We start from the raw sequence: 15,833 nt of genomic DNA on the forward strand, positions 1-15,833 counted from the left end.
GTTCAAATTGACTTAAATCTTGATAACCTGCCATTTTAGCAGCAGTAACCGATCTAACAACTGCGCCAGACACAATTGGTCTTATATAGGCGTTGCCGACCACAGCTTCGTATTCTGCCTGTTCACATACCTCTGTATTTGAATACGCATGCCTATACCAGTTTCTTTGGCGCTTCAGTATATATCTCCCACGGGGAGATGCTTGATAAGCAATAATAAGTCACAGGTAAACAAAGGTTTATTACGACCACCGTATGAAGACTTAATAACAAAGGATAAACTCTTCTCAATAAAAATAGTATAACTTCTCAGACATTAACAAGCATACGTCTGGAACATAAAGTGAATAAATGTAGTGGGACGCTAAGACTGTGCCTCTGCTAATCCCTAACGACAGAGGTTGAGCGTTTGGCGCAGCTGGCCGACAGGTACGTCTAGGGATATCGCTGAAAAGTCGTAGGTCCCGCTGCGGTGGCTTTCGACCGGGTCCTGACTGATGGACTCTAAGAGCTGGCGCATGATTTGGCCCAGAGTTTCGGTGGAGCGAACTGCCAACGCTCTGGCTTGCATCGCATTATATAGCCAGGCCCCAGAGGAATTCATGCCAATCCATTCCGCACACGTGACACGATGGATGAAATATGTCCCTGTCATGGAGGACCTCTGGTGGCACTTGTTCTGCCAACTGCCGTCCTTGTTGTCATCGACGTAGTCTAGAGAGGCAACGCCTTGTGCATGTGCATTTTCATGACGCTTCAGTGTCTGAAGGGGAGCCAGTCTCCTTAGGCGAACGTCAAGTACATGGCATCCCTCCCACGCAAGTGGATAGGAGAGTCGGTAGTTGATTTCAACGTCAGGGTTGATTTCCATGGCGTCAGGAGGGGCATCTGGTGGATGTGGATCACGACCTCTGTGGTCGACGTCCATTGATGCTGGCCCAGAAGTGGTCACTGGAAGACCACCCTCCACAGGGGAAGATGAAGGGGCTGCCGGGGGTGGAGCCTGTGGCGCAGATGTACCTGGAACAAGGAAAGACCCAGAGTCTGTGTCAGCTTCCAACAACAGTTTCCTTGGGCGAAATGGATCAGATGTGTGAGACAGCATGAACCATTCAGGAGTTGTACTTCGACCATCACCCATCCCAACAGCTGTTTCACTATCTCCAGAGTCCAACAGCACCCATGCCGGGAGAAAGTCAGGACCCAGACGTCATCATGGATGGAAAAGCGAGGTGGACGACCTCACGATGGTTGCTGCTTTGACTGTCGTGGGTGGAGGAGGGAGAGAAGTGATCGCTGCAGGTGTCCATGGAGTCGTTCAGCTGGACTGGTCTTTTCCTGTGGTGTCAATCTATAGGAGGCCAGAAAGGTGGAGAGTGCATCATCGAGAGATTGGTGATGGCAAAGCTTCGTCAGCTGATCGTTAAATGTTCGAACGAACTGCTCTGCCAGACTGTTGCACGTTAGGTGGAAAGGAGCTCTGTGGGCATGAGCAATTCCGTTGGATGCGCAGAAAGATATGAACTTGGTAGATGTAAACTAAGGCCCATTGTCCTTGACTATTGTTTCTGGCAGACGTTCAGTTGCGAAGATGTGGGTCAAGGCTTGAATCACATATTGAGGTGACATAGAAGACATCTGGAAGATGCATGGAAAACTAGATCCGGCGTCGACTGCAACGATCCAAGAAAGGCTGAGAAAAGGGCTGGTGAAATCCAGGTGGAGTCATGACCATGGTGTCGATGACTCTATCCATGGAAAATAGCGACTCGGTGGGGCTGCTTGTTTGCTTTGGCAAGATGTGCAGGTGACCATCAAGCCAGCAATGTCACTGTCTATCCCTTCCAAATCATGCTGCCACGCCAGGCATTTTGTCGGTATGACTCCCCAATGACCTTGGTGAAACACTTGGTGTTGAATAGGGGATGGGATGAACATTCGAGTCCAGCCATTTTCTTCCTGAGGCAACAAGACACCACTGAGGGCAGAGGATTCATGCTGGCGTTTCCAGTAACCTTAAACAGCTGAGTTGACTATCTGCTGGAAGTCCAATGGCCATCCCCATTGAACCAGAATGAGAAGTTCATGAAGAACCAAGCCTCCCGCAGAACGCAGGGACACGAGCTTAGCATCAATATGGAACGAGGTGAGAGCTGTTCCATCTACAGTATCTAAGGGGCGACAGCCGTCTGTATCGGACTGAAAGGAGGAGTTCCAAACCACTGGAAACCGCGAAAGTAGGTCTCCATTGGCATGGCGAGTCGTGGAACGGTACTGAATTTTGTAGGAATAACTGGTGAGGGACAGAGCCCATCGCTGAAGTCGGCGAGCCGATTTTGTAGGGATGTTGGCATTGGCATGAAATAGAGACAGCAGTAGTTTGTGGTTTATCAGTATGGTAAAATGTAATTTTTTTTAAAGCAAAGACAATATCCAGGGCTTTTTTTTCTATTTATCCATAGTTGCACTGGGTCGACGTAAATGTCTTTGAGATGAAGGCGACTGGTCGTCCCACATCATCGACTACATGCGAGAAGATGGCTCCTACACCATAATCGGATTCGTCAGCCGCGATGACCACACGAAGTCTCAGATCGTAAGCCATTAGACAGGAAGATTGAAGAAACGTCCGTTTAAGGGCCTGGGAAGCCTGGTCGCAGATAGTGTCCCAGTTCCACGCCACATTCTTGCGTAAGAAACAGTGCATCGGAGCAGCGATAGTTCAGAATGGGGAATGAACTTACGATGGTAATTCAGGTGGCTCAACAGAGACTGAAGTTGCTTGACATTCGTCAGTGGCAGTAAATCGTGCATAGTCTGGATATAGTACAGCGTCGAGCGGATTCCTTCAGAGCTGAGGATATGTCCCAGATATTCCTCTTGAGGAACGTAAAACTGACACTTCTCCAAGTTACAATCAAGATTTCCAGCATGTAGGACGGAGAAAAGAGTGTCTGGCTTATCAGACAGGTCTTGTACGGACCGTCCTGCAACGATAATTTCATCTAGGTAGTTAGCTGTGCCTGGCACTTCCCGCGAAAGGTGTTCCAAACAACGCTGAAATTTCGATGGGGTGCCCGTAATCCCAAAGGGGAAGCAGTTGTAGCGGAAGAGACCGAAAGGTGTGTTGATTACCAGCAATTCACGAGAAGCCTGATCCAGTGGAAGCTGTAGATATGCGTCCTTGAGGTCAACTTCGCGAAGACCTTGCCCCCAGTCAGTAGAGCAAGAATATCGACCATCTTTGGGACAGGGTAAGAATCCACAATGCATTGTGCGTTGATCATCTTCCTGAAATCGCCACATATGCCGAGGGATCCATCCAGTTTGTCGACCAGCACGATGGCTGTTGCCCACTGACTATTGGAAACAGTTGATAAGATGCCATCGTCTTGCAAACGTTGCAGTTCCACATGTAACTTATCCCTCAGGGCGAATGGGACATTCTGAGCCATGAAAAAGAGGAAAAAGAGGGGCATGGCCGTTGGGACGAGAGTGATGTGTGCTTCAAATCCCACAACGCCCATAGTAGGAGGCTGAAACACTGTATGGTGACGATTGTAGAAGATAGTGGTCCCACATTGGAAGAGCTCTGGAGGGTGATAAGTGCTCAAATCCCGCAATGCCCATAGTAGAAGGCTCAAACACTGCATGGTGAGGAGTGTAGAAGATAGTGGTCCCACATTGGAAGAGGGCTGTGATCTGTCCCTTGACCGCCACTATGTCACTGTTGTAACTGTGGAACGCTGGGAGAACGATTACCGTGGGGGACAGCCTAACCACTTGTAGTTGTTCCACACGATGATCGAGGCGGTAGAACCAGTGTCCATCTGGAAGCTGATCATTGACAAACACCTGGAGAGGCATTTTTCGATCCCAGAGAGGAAGAACGACACAGACGTGAAGCACTTCTGGGCCGCCATGTCTGATTCCTCCATCAGGAAAGTGTCCACTTAAACCGAATCCACGTGCTTCTTGGTTGAGGCCTGACAGACCTCCGCTTTGTGACTTATGATGGCATGGCTAAACTGACGCTGGTGCTAAGTATGTAGGAGGGCAACTGTTTGGGGTGGCAGGTGGGGAGTCTCTGTTTACCAATTGGCAGTGAGTCTGTAGCGAGCATGGGCTGCCTGGGTAGCAGGTAGCTGGTAGGCAGGCCACATAGACAGAAGAAGGATCTTGTATGGTAGCTGACACATGGATGGACTGCTCGAATGCTCGAACAGCCAGAAGACAAGCATTCAATGTAGGGTCTTTCAGTTGCAGTAAGTCTGACCAAAGTCCCTCATCAGGTGTGGGTAGCAGGGGCATATCCCAGACGAGTGACATGGCGTGAGGCTGTTTACATGCTTCATTGGAACACAAAATTGGTAATCCCAAGAAACGCCTTGGAGGGTCGCAATCTATTCTCAGTAGTACTGAATACTGCTGCTTATGGCAGCTGAAAAATTTGTGTCATGTTGCAGCAACGTGGTCTGCGACTCAAAATTTTACTTCTTCAGTGATGATGGAATCAGCATGGGTTTCGAAAAAGACGGTCGTGTGAAACCCAGCTCGCGCTATTCGTCCACGAGACTCAGAGGGCCATAGACACGAGTTCACAAGTAGATGTCGTATTTCTTCACTTCCGCAAGGCGTTCGATACAGTTCCCCACAGTCGTTTAATGAACAAAGTAAGAGCATATGGACTATCAGACCAATTGTGTGATTGGATTGAAGAGTTCCTAGATTACAGGACGCACCATGTCATTCTCAATGGAGACAAGCCTTCCGAAGTGAGAGTGATTTCAGGTGTGCTGCAGGGGAGTGTCATAGGACCGTTGCTATTCACAATATACATAAATGACCTTGTGGATGACATCGGAAGTTCACTGAGGCTTTTTGCAGATGATGCTGTGGTGTATCGAGAGGTTGTAACAATGGAAAATTGTACTGAAATACAGGAGGATCTGCAGGAAATGGCAATTGAATCTTAATGTAGACAAGTGTAATGTGCTGCGAATACATAGAAAGATAGATTCCTTATCATTTAGCTACAAAATAGCAGGTCAGCAACTGGAAGCAGTTAATTCCATAAATGATCTGGGAGTACGCATTAGGAGTGATTTAAAATGGAATGATCATATAAAGTTGATCGTCGGTAAAGCAGATGCCAGACTGAGATTCATTGGAAGAATCCTAAGGAAATGCAATCCGAAAACAAAGGAAGTAGGTTACAGTACGCCTGTTCGCCCACTGCTTGAATACTGCTCAGCAGTGTGGGATCCGTACCAGATAGGGTTGACAGAAGAGATAGAGAAGATCCAACGGAGAGCAGCGCGCTTCGTTACAGGATCATTTAGTAATCGCGAAAGCGTTACGGAGATGATAGATAAACTCCAGTGGAAGACTCTGCAGGAGAGACGCTCAGTAGCTCGGTACGGGCTTTTGTTAAAGTTTCGAGAACATACCTTCACCGAGGAGTCAAGCAGTATATTGCTCCGTCCTACGTATATCTCGCGAAGAGACCATGAGGATAAAATCAGACAGTTTAGAGCCCACACAGAAGCATACCGACAATCCTTCTATCCACGAACAATACGAGACTGGAATAGAAGGGAGAACCGATAGAGGTACTCAGGGTACCCGCCGCCACACACCGTCAGGTGGCTTGCGGAGTATGGATGTAGATGTAGATGTAGTTCTAATTCAGGTTTCAGTTGCTGAAGAAGACGGTAAACCTCTGGTACAATATAGGCGAGGAGAAATGCCCTACGATGGGTGTCGTCTGTGATACCATACACCAGAAACAGCCTCTCAAGGCGCGCCAAGAAGTTCACCCAATGTTCGTCTTTTTTGTCAAATGACGGGAAGGGTGGATATGCGTCGCGAAAGCCTTTAACCGTAAGGTCCGGCCGAGAAGGGCACTGGGAGCCATTGGCGAACGCTGTTGGAAAGCTCGCTACCGTGGCGATTAATCCTTGCATGACATGCTGCATGGACTGCAGATACAGCAACATTATTTGCGCCAGGTCAGGGGATTCAAAAACTGGCTGTTTGACCACGGAGAAACAAGAAAAAGAAATCGAACATCAGGTGAGTTGGGAGAATAAGGAACAGAAAAAAAACACACGTGGCCCCTTGGGTTCAAACATCGCGTCGTCACTGCTATATCACTCATGAGGAGATGCTTGCTAAGCAATAATAAGATACAGGCAAACAAAAACAAGGATTTATTTGGACCACCATAGAGAGATTTAATAACAAAGGAGAAACTCTTCTCAATAAAAAGGAATACAACTTCTCAGACACTAACGCGCATACGATTGGAACACACAGTGAATAAACATAGTAGGACGTGAAGACTATGCCATCGATAATCCCTAGCGACAGAGGTTGAGTGTTAGGCGTAGTTGGCCAACAGGTACGTCTCAGGATATCGCTGGAAAGTTGTAGGACCCACTGTGGTGGCTTTCGAGCAGCCTCTGACTGATGGACTCTAAGAGAGGGCATATGATTTGGCCAAGAACTTCTGCTGAGTGAACTACCAACGTGTTGGCTTGCACCGCACCATACAACCGGGGCGCAGAGGAATTCGCACCGATCCACTTCCGCACACGTGATACGGCGGAGGAAATAGGTCCCTGTCATGCAGGACCTCTGGTGGCCCTTGTCCTGCCATCTGTCGTCCTTGTTGTGACCGACACAATCCAGGGAGGCAACGCCTTGTGCAGATGTAAAGCTGTGACGCTTCAGTGCATGAAGGGTTGCCAATCCCCTTAGGCGAATTCGGGTACGTGCTACACTGCATCTTCCCATGTGCAGCGTCTGACTCGTCTGAGTGTTTCTGCTTGATCGTGAGTGGTGGATAGGTGTTGGGTTAATTGCCTCTGTGCGGAGAACATAAGTTGGAACCGGCTGCACAGCTGTCCCCTTTTGCCTTAGCGACAAGTACTAGGCGCTGCCCAGTGTTAATCACAGACTTGAACCAGCATGAGATGTATTTCCTGTTGGGGCCGCTTTTCCTGTCCAGTCTGGACAGTTGCAGAGGGTGGGTATGCTAGTCATCAGGAGCTCCAACGCTAGGCGAGTAATGAAGCCCTCAGAAAAGTAGCAAGCATGTTAAAGCCAGTGTACACTCAGTATGTTTGCCGAGATATCTTGTCTGAGATGTGGAGGAGACTATGCCATCGCCTATTGGATGCACAGGGTGCAACTCTTGGTTAAGTCAGCATGAGTGACGTTTGCTGCTTGGATTCTGAGTCTATCCTCAGATTCTTTAGGTGGTAGCATCGTATGTAGCTCGCTAGCTCGGCTGACTATTTGTGGCATCGTAGCCGGAATTGATCGTGGTTTTCTAGTTTTGAACCGAACAGAAGGTCCATACCAGAGGCTCAGACGATTCTGCAATGATATTTTCTGGTAGTTTCTAGGCCTCCGCTATAAGATGGAGAATTATCGGTCCCCCCCCCCCCTCCCCCTCTCAATAGATCGGACATACATGCACAAAGGAAGCGACTACTGTGGTAAAAGAGTGCATGTAGTGTGCACACGGGAGTTTCTTTAGGTCAGTGATTAACAGCTTACCGAAATCGAAAATATGTCATCCACATTACTCTCAGAAAACGTTCATCCTCACAGACCCAGAACACCAGAGGGTAACGTGACATTAGTAAACTGCAGGAGGATCCATGGTAAGGTCCCATCGTTCGTATTGCATATTAAAGACAATAATGTCCACATAGTATTCACAACAGAACTCTGGCTGGAAATATTAATACAATACAATAACAACGAAATTGTAAATCGGTTGGAGTGTATATCGCAAAGATAGAATAGACGTCAAAGGTGGCAGCGTATTTATTGGCATACTGCATGATAGTATCTAGTGAGGTTATAAGAGAATCCAAAAGTGAAATAATCTTGGTGAAGCTAATCATCAAAAGTGTGTCAATGGTGGTATTAAGATACTATTATAGACCACTCACATCAGGACATGTAGTGGCATAGTACTTCACAGAGAACTTGCAGCGTTTGATGAGTAAGTTTCCTGATCACGCTATTGTAATAGGTGCACACTCCAATTTGCAATCTATAGAATGGGAGAGCCATTCGATAAAAATGGTGCCAGGAACAGTGATTCGTTAGAGATTATTCTGAATTTCTAATATAAAAATTACTTCAAGCAGATAGTTAGAGAACCAGCTCATGAGGGGAGTACTAAGATAATGGGGGTACAAGGACAATTTGTTTGTGAAGGACGCATACATCAGGGGCAAGCATACATCCAGAGGCAATGATGCCATAGTGCCTTAAGCTATTGCACTGATTCATGTGAGCCCTTAACCTATTGTTCTTCTATGTAGCTTTATAACAAATTAATATCAGATTAATTAAGAAACTTAATTAAATTGACCAATTAATAAATTCAATGGCATCATGCGTTTTCCCGTAGCAGCACGTAGCCACCGACGTTAATGCACTTTTCTTTGTCACCCTCCCCTCTGGAAAATCCTTGACCCCCTCCCTCCCCCTCCTCCTCCTTCCCCCTCCCCCTCCCTCCCCCTCCCCCCCTCCCCCTCCCACCTTGCCGATACGAGCGTACTTTCTGAATTTCGCACGAATTTGAAGGGGTTTCTGGCGAACTTTCTTTGTCATCCCCTTAACCTATTGTTCTGTTCCATGCCAGCACTTTTGATATAAAATTAATTCACCGATTAATTAAATTTATAGAAAAAACTGGAAAATAGTTCAACTGCAGTACCTCCCCTCCTCTTAACCTAATACGCCACTTGCTATATTCTGTGACTGAACACGAGCTGCATCAGGTGAGGCCTGAGTTATTCGAATAACACCCTTCCCACTCAATCAAATTGACTGACTAATTAATTAAATCGATATACTTTTGTGTGGGACTGTTTCCTTGATGGAAAATGGCCCCCTTCTGGAAATCAGTGATTGATTGGCGGGAAATCTATTACAGTGTATGGAATATTGTTTATTTGAACAATTTGTCAGGAAATTGATAGCAGTGTGTAGAATATTTAGACAAACTCTTTTATCCAGATCGCCTAAGGAATACCATCATGATGCACTCACCACATGTAATTATACTGTCACAGATCACGCTAAAAGTGCCCGGCTAAAAAACTTCCGATCACGTCGTTGACTGTCGGGCCGGTTTCACTGCACCGTGATCGCCACCAGTCAGGGACCGCCACAGCTGATGGAGAGCGTTAATCCTCCATAAACAATGCTTCAGGTAGTGGCACCTCTTTGAAATTTGACACCAGGCCCACTTCCTGCCTCTCTCTCCTTTCCGTCTCATTCTCACCCTCTCTGTGTCTCAAGTGGTTAGTTCCTGTTTGTGTGAACCAACATATGCAAACACACACACGCCAATATATCCTCCCCACCCCTCCTCCCTTCCAACGTCGTCCACCAGTCTCCCCACCGCTCATGCAGACTTGGTGGTGGTAGTCGGTATATCCCTCTGTTCTCACACATCCATTGCTATAGAAACCATTAATTCTGCAGAGGGAACGAAGACATTCCAGAAGAAGTAGGTAGCATCTGTCTCGTGCCACACTAACCCCTCCTTTGTCCTGAACAAAGCGGTAGATACCTGGGAAATCTCCGGCAATTCGGAAAATGCAAGGCTGTGGCTGTCTTGTAAATATTCCCTCACTCTATCAGGTTTATTGACTAATTAATTAAATCGATACCCTTTGGGTGTAGGCAGTTTTCCCTTGCATTCTGTTGGTGGACATTAGGACTGGTATATGTAGAAATTCTGGAATTCAAACCCGCAACCGCCGGTTTTCAAACCCTACTCTTCCCCCTTCCAAATGTTTTCCCTACCTCCTATTAGTGGATACTGACACAGTTAGGTCGTTTCTCAGGAAGCCCATTTCTGAGCATTGGAGATAGCTGAGAATTTAAAATTTCATCTCAATTGCGCCATATCTTTAAACAGTCTGGTAAGGGCTTGGGTAGATGCATGCTTATAATACCACTATCGGGTACAATAAATTGCTGAGTCGGGAATTTCATGTTGTTTTTAAAACACTATAGAATTCCTAAGTTGGTCCCTCCCGCTCCATTTGGAAGGAGGAGGAGGAGTGAGGGCCTACTGTGTGATAGAACAGAGACAACAACAAATACCACTGCAAGACAGAGACCACTGCGATGTATAGAGAAGCACTGGACATGACACACATAAACCACGATTCATTCCGTGGTAGTAGTTGTCATGGCTAGGTGTTGGATATCGCGGAAAATTCCATAGGCCACCTCCGTGTGATTGTCACACCAGCAGCTGCACACTCATCTACCAGTATTAGCACACCTGCTGTACCAGATGCTCAGGGGCCAAATAGCGTATCACCGTGGCCGCCCAGCCATGAGATGATCAATCTACATGAGGGGGTATAATTGTCCAGCGAGGACGCTCACCATATTGATTCTTCTCATGCAGCACACACATCCGCTTCTGTCACCACTCTTCCAGCATACTGGCTATTACAATATTCATCTACGCAGAGGGCATCGTTAGGGTTGCCGATGGAACTTGCCTCCGCAGCCTTGGGAAAGAGACGGCTAACTCTCCAGCCGGAACTTTTCTTTGTACCCATCACTCCCGACAGCCTTGAGCTGGATATGTCCATTCGTTCCAGTCACTGACTACCTCTGCCATGCACCTGGATTGCAGGCAGTCATCCAAGGAAACCAGCCACATATTTATCAGTGTAATTACAGTTAAATATTACGAGTGCAGCCCCAATATGGTGACATTTGACAAAGAGCGAAGTATCGGAAATAGCTCCTCCTGACGACTGTTGCTCTAGAAATATCAGTTGCCCATCTAAATCTATTTCCTTCTTATAACTGGACATAATTTTGCCCCAACCGGCGACGCGTCACTGATATCAGACTGATAGGCTAATCAATTAAACTGATCATGAGAGTCGCTTTGCATGGTGAGTAATTTTTTCCAGCTTTGGATTACACTCGGCAGGCAGCTCAAATGGTAACCACTGGGAGGAAGACGACGTTCTTTTCGAGGAACACTATAGAGAACAGATATTTAAAGCCGACTGCAGAAGGAATCTACCGCCGCCAAAGTACACTTCGCATAAAGACCACGAAGATAAGACACGAGAAATTAGCGCTCTTGAAGCGGCTAGTAGGCGGTCTTTATCCCTCGCTCTATTTGCGAGTGGAAGAGGAAGGAAATGACTAGTAGTGGTGTACCCTCCGCCACAAACCGTAAGACGGCTTGCAAAGTACGCATACAGATGTAAATGTAAATTTAGTCTATCTGTTGAGATGTCATTCCAACCATTTGTAGGCACTCAATCATCATCGAGGAATGTTGTCTCTTACTTAGCGAGAAAACAAAAGATGCAACTTCTGCTGTTGATTGTCTCTCGGTAAAAATCTTCGTATTAGCTCCTAGTTTTCTTACTGCTGTAACTTCGCAAGACGTATGTGAGAGGTTGTAATATGTTGCATACATTACAACACTAAGAAGAAGGGGTATAGAGCTCACCTCTCAACTCCCCTTTCGTCAGAATATCGCTTACCTACACGTTTCGATCCATCGGCTCTCACAGAGAGCTGGGCATCGCGGGGTGCAGGTTAAGCTGCTCCCACAACATAGAGGATGGTTGAAAAAAGACAGAGGTGGTGTTTGTTATTGACAAAAATATGGAAGACATCTCAGCGTACGGAAACTGGAAGAGTTTGCCGCATTGTGGAGCATCTCCGAACGGCCCTCCAAAGGTATTGACCTACACATTTAAACTCAAGTTGCACAGTGATGGGGTAGCAGATGTTTCGGTGTTCCATTTTCGAAGAGACCAAGAGTACTGAGTCCTCATATCGGAGGGGCAAATCGCACCCAGGTATAATATCACTGTTTCGGTGTCCTAGGTGGCGGTCATCATGGCCGCCAAATCGTCTTTCATTTTTATGGCTTACAATGCATAATTGCATGTGGAACAGGCGGTTATTCTGCAGGAGTTAAACCCATAGAGCACACATAGTATGCACCATCGGTTGTCAAAAAAAATGGCTCTGAGCACTATGGGACTTAACATCTTAGGTCATCAGTCCCCTAGAACTTAGAACTACTTAAACCTAACTAACCTAAGGACATCACACACAACCATACCCGAGGCAGGATTCGAACCTGCGACCGTAGCAGTCCCGCGGTTCCGGACTGCAGCGCCTAGAACCGCACGAGCACCGCCATCAGTTGTCAATCCCACCGGTGGAGGAATGGAATGATTTTCATACACCCAGGCCAGATGTGTGTTCCCTCATCCCTTCACATTATGTATGGTATTTTAATCAATTTTACGTATTTTCCATCAATTTTCGTAATGTTACCTGGTTTTTCCGTAATTTCAACGCATTGTACTCAATTACTCTAGGTCCAAAGCATCACTCTCTACGAGCTGTCACGTAGACAAAACGTCTCTTTGCGTCGACGTCGTGATGCTATCAGCCAATGACATTGCAGCATGGTTCTCAATTTCTGTATTATTGCTAAACTACTCCCTCCATTACTCTGTGAGGGTCATATACATGTAGACATATTGCAAACCCTGTCTAAACGACACAAATACTGTTTCTTAGAGTAGGAAATAGGCGTCAACAGAGAGGAGGTGTGAAAACTACATTCCTTAGAGAAACACTTTATAAATTCGGTAGGGTTTTATTATGACTTACCATCTCCCCCTATATGGATGGGAGTCACCAAGTATTCTCACATTCGTAGGATCAAGTCGGAGATTCAGAGATCTGGCCTCTATTTCAAAACAAGCTACCCCTTCGTTGAACCAATCAGGTAAGGACCCTGAGCAAAACTCTGGACGGCCTCTCTCTATGCATCTCCTAACTCCTCCTCTGCCTTTAACCAATCCTCCTGCAACATTGTCTCCGATTTAATTTGGAACCGACCAGCGGTAGGAAGGTACTATACCTGATACATTCAGAGACGTTTTGTTGACGTGACAACTCGCCGAGAGTGGTAGTTTTGTCTCGAGTAATTGAGTACAATGCGTTGAAATTACTAAAATTACGAGATGAATAGAGAGAGGCCATCCGGAGTTTTGCTCAGGGTCCTTACCTGATAGGTTCAACGAAGGGGTAGCTTGTTTTGAAATAGAGGTCAGAGTGCTACATCTTTAAATCTCCAATTTAATCCCACGAATGTCAGAATACTTTGTCACTCCCATGCATATAGGGGGAGATGGTAAGTCATAATAAAACCTTACCGAATTTATAAAGTGTTTCGGCTAAGGAAAGTAGTTTCCACACTTCCTCTCTGTTGACGCCTATTTCCTACACTAAGAAACACTATTTGTGTCATTTGATGTAGACAGTGTAACAGGGTTTGCAAGATGTCCACATGCATATGACCCTCACAGAGTAATGGAGGGAGTAGTTTAGCAATAATACAGAAATTGAGAACCATGCTGCAATGTCATTGGCTGATAGCATCATGCAATCGACACAAAGAGATTTTTTGTTGACGTGACAGCTCGTAGAAAGTGATGCTTTGGACCTCGAGTAATTGAGTACAATGCGTTGAAATTAGAGAAAACCCGGTAAAATTACGAAAATTGATGGAAAACACGTAAACTTGATTAAAATACCATAAATAATGTGGGGGGGGGGGGGGTACACACATGCTGACCTGGGTGTATGAAATTCATTCCATTCCTCCGTCAATGGGACTAACAACTGATGGCTCATATTATGCATTCTTTATGGGTTTAAGTCCTTTGATGGGTGGGGAGGGTGGGGGATGGGGTTGGAATGGACGAGGGGTGACGAGGAAATCTTAGTCTGTGTGTGTTTGCATACATTGGTTCAGACAAACAGGTAGTAACCATTTGAGACAGAGAGAAGGAGAGAGGGAAAGGGAAATGGAGAGAGAGAGAGAGGCAGGAAGCAAGTGTGGTGTCATATTTCAAAGAGTTGCTTTGTTTGCGGAGAATTTGCGCGGTGCGGCAGTTGCCGCAGTCCCTGACCCGTGTCGTGCGTGGTGAGGCGATTCATGTGGCAGTCAGCGACGCGATTGGGAGATTTTTTTTCGCCGGTCACATTTAGCGCCACCTGTGACAGTGTAATTACAAGTAGTGAGTGCTTCATGACGGTATTCCTTACGCGATCTGATATAAAGAGTGCTGCAATTGTTTAAATATTCCACATACTGCAATCATTTTCCTGGCAAATTGTTTAAATAAACAATATTGCCACAATGCGATAGATATCCCGCCAGTCAAGCAATATATCCAGACGGGGGCAGTATCAACAAAGGAAAACTGTCCCCACACAAAAGCATGTCGGTTTAATTAATTAGTCAATTCATTTGGTTGGGTGGGCGGGGGGCTAATCGTATAACTCAGGCCTCACCTGATGCAGCTCGTGTTCAACTACAGAATACTGCAAGTGGCACAGTAGGTTAAGAGGAGGGGAAGTAGCACAGTTGAACTATTTCTTACCAATTTTTTCGAACAATTTAATAAATTGGTGAATTAATTTGATATCGAAAGTGCTGACATGGAACAGAACGATAGGTTAAGGGGGTGACAAAGAAAGTGCGCCAGTTTATTATTTATTTATTTATCGTACGGAAATACACGTGAAATTTACAGAGATATTTACACAATACAAAAGAAATATTTATACATAACGAAAGGAATGCACAAGAGTTATGGTCACTAATTATATCACAAACTGATATCCAAAGAGTCTATCGCCGCGCGGCATTAGCCGAGCGGTCTTGGGCGCTGCAGTCATGGACTGTGCGACTGGTCCTGGCGGAGGTTCGAGTCCTCCCTCGGGCATGGGTGTTTGTGTTTGTCCTTAGGATAATTTAGGTTAAGTAGTGTGTAAGCTTAGGGACTGATGACCTTAACAGTTAAGTCCCATAAGATTTCACACACATTTGAACATTTTGAACAAAGAGTCTATCCAATCCAGTGTTGTTGGCGAGGCGTTAATTATGTAATTCCAGCCTCCACGAAAACATCTATTGGAACATTCCTCTACATTGTGTTCAGCAGGCTGTTCTGTTGCTCCACTGTCGCACAACACGGAGTCTGAGAGTTCAGATTTGTACGTGAAGGACTTAGTTCTTCCATGTCGCCGGCAGGAGTGACCGAGCGGATCTAGGCGCAACAGTCTGGAACCGTGCGACCGTTACGGTCGCAGGTTCGAATCATGCCTCGGGCATGGATGTGTGTGATGTCCTTAGGTTAGTTAGATTTAAGTAGTTCTAAGTTCTAGGGGACTGATGACCTCAGAAGTTAAGTCCAATAGTGCTCACAGACATTTTTTTCTTTCATGTCCATATCGGATTCTGTTGAGCACACGCCAGGTTCTTCTAGTGCGCCAGTAACCCCTTCAAAAGCGTGTGGGGAGGGAAAGGGAGACGGGGGAGTGTTGGGGATATCCCAGAAGGGAGGGTGACAAAGAAAAGTGCGCTTGTATCGGTGGCCACGTTTTGCTAGGGCAAGACTGATGGTGTCATTGAATTGATTGATTGGTCAGTCTAATTAAGTTGCATAATTAATTTAATGTCAATTTTGTTGTTACCGCGACAGTTCCTATCGCGGGGTTGCTGCTAACGAAAACGTGGTGGGACCGGCACGAGTGGCCCGTGAACAAACAAGACGGACGGACGGGAATGGAAGGACAGGAACGACGACAGAGAACTGAGGAAGTGACCAAGATCAACAACAAAGTATTAAGCAACGGGGTCGCAAGAGACAGCCTCATGAAATCAAAACAACGCCCACTCATAAACAGGAAGTAAGCACACGCAACGTAAGCGGGCCG

At 46.2% G+C, this 15,833-nt stretch overlaps 1 protein-coding gene across 1 annotated transcript in view; it reads left to right on the plus strand.

Annotated features, from left to right (window-relative positions):
• The first annotated feature begins 868 nt into the window (after window positions 1–868).
• The window catches only part of LOC124722228, a 215,713-nt gene continuing 200,748 nt past the window's right edge, over window positions 869–15,833 (plus strand). Inside the window, exon 1 of the mRNA XM_047247420.1 lies at window positions 869–1,092. Coding sequence (XP_047103376.1) covers window positions 869–1,092 — 224 coding nt within the window. The remainder of the gene's footprint in view (window positions 1,093–15,833) is intronic.

This window comes from Schistocerca piceifrons, chromosome X, assembly GCF_021461385.2.
Source record: "Schistocerca piceifrons isolate TAMUIC-IGC-003096 chromosome X, iqSchPice1.1, whole genome shotgun sequence".
Taxonomy (NCBI): Eukaryota; Metazoa; Arthropoda; class Insecta; order Orthoptera; family Acrididae; genus Schistocerca; species Schistocerca piceifrons.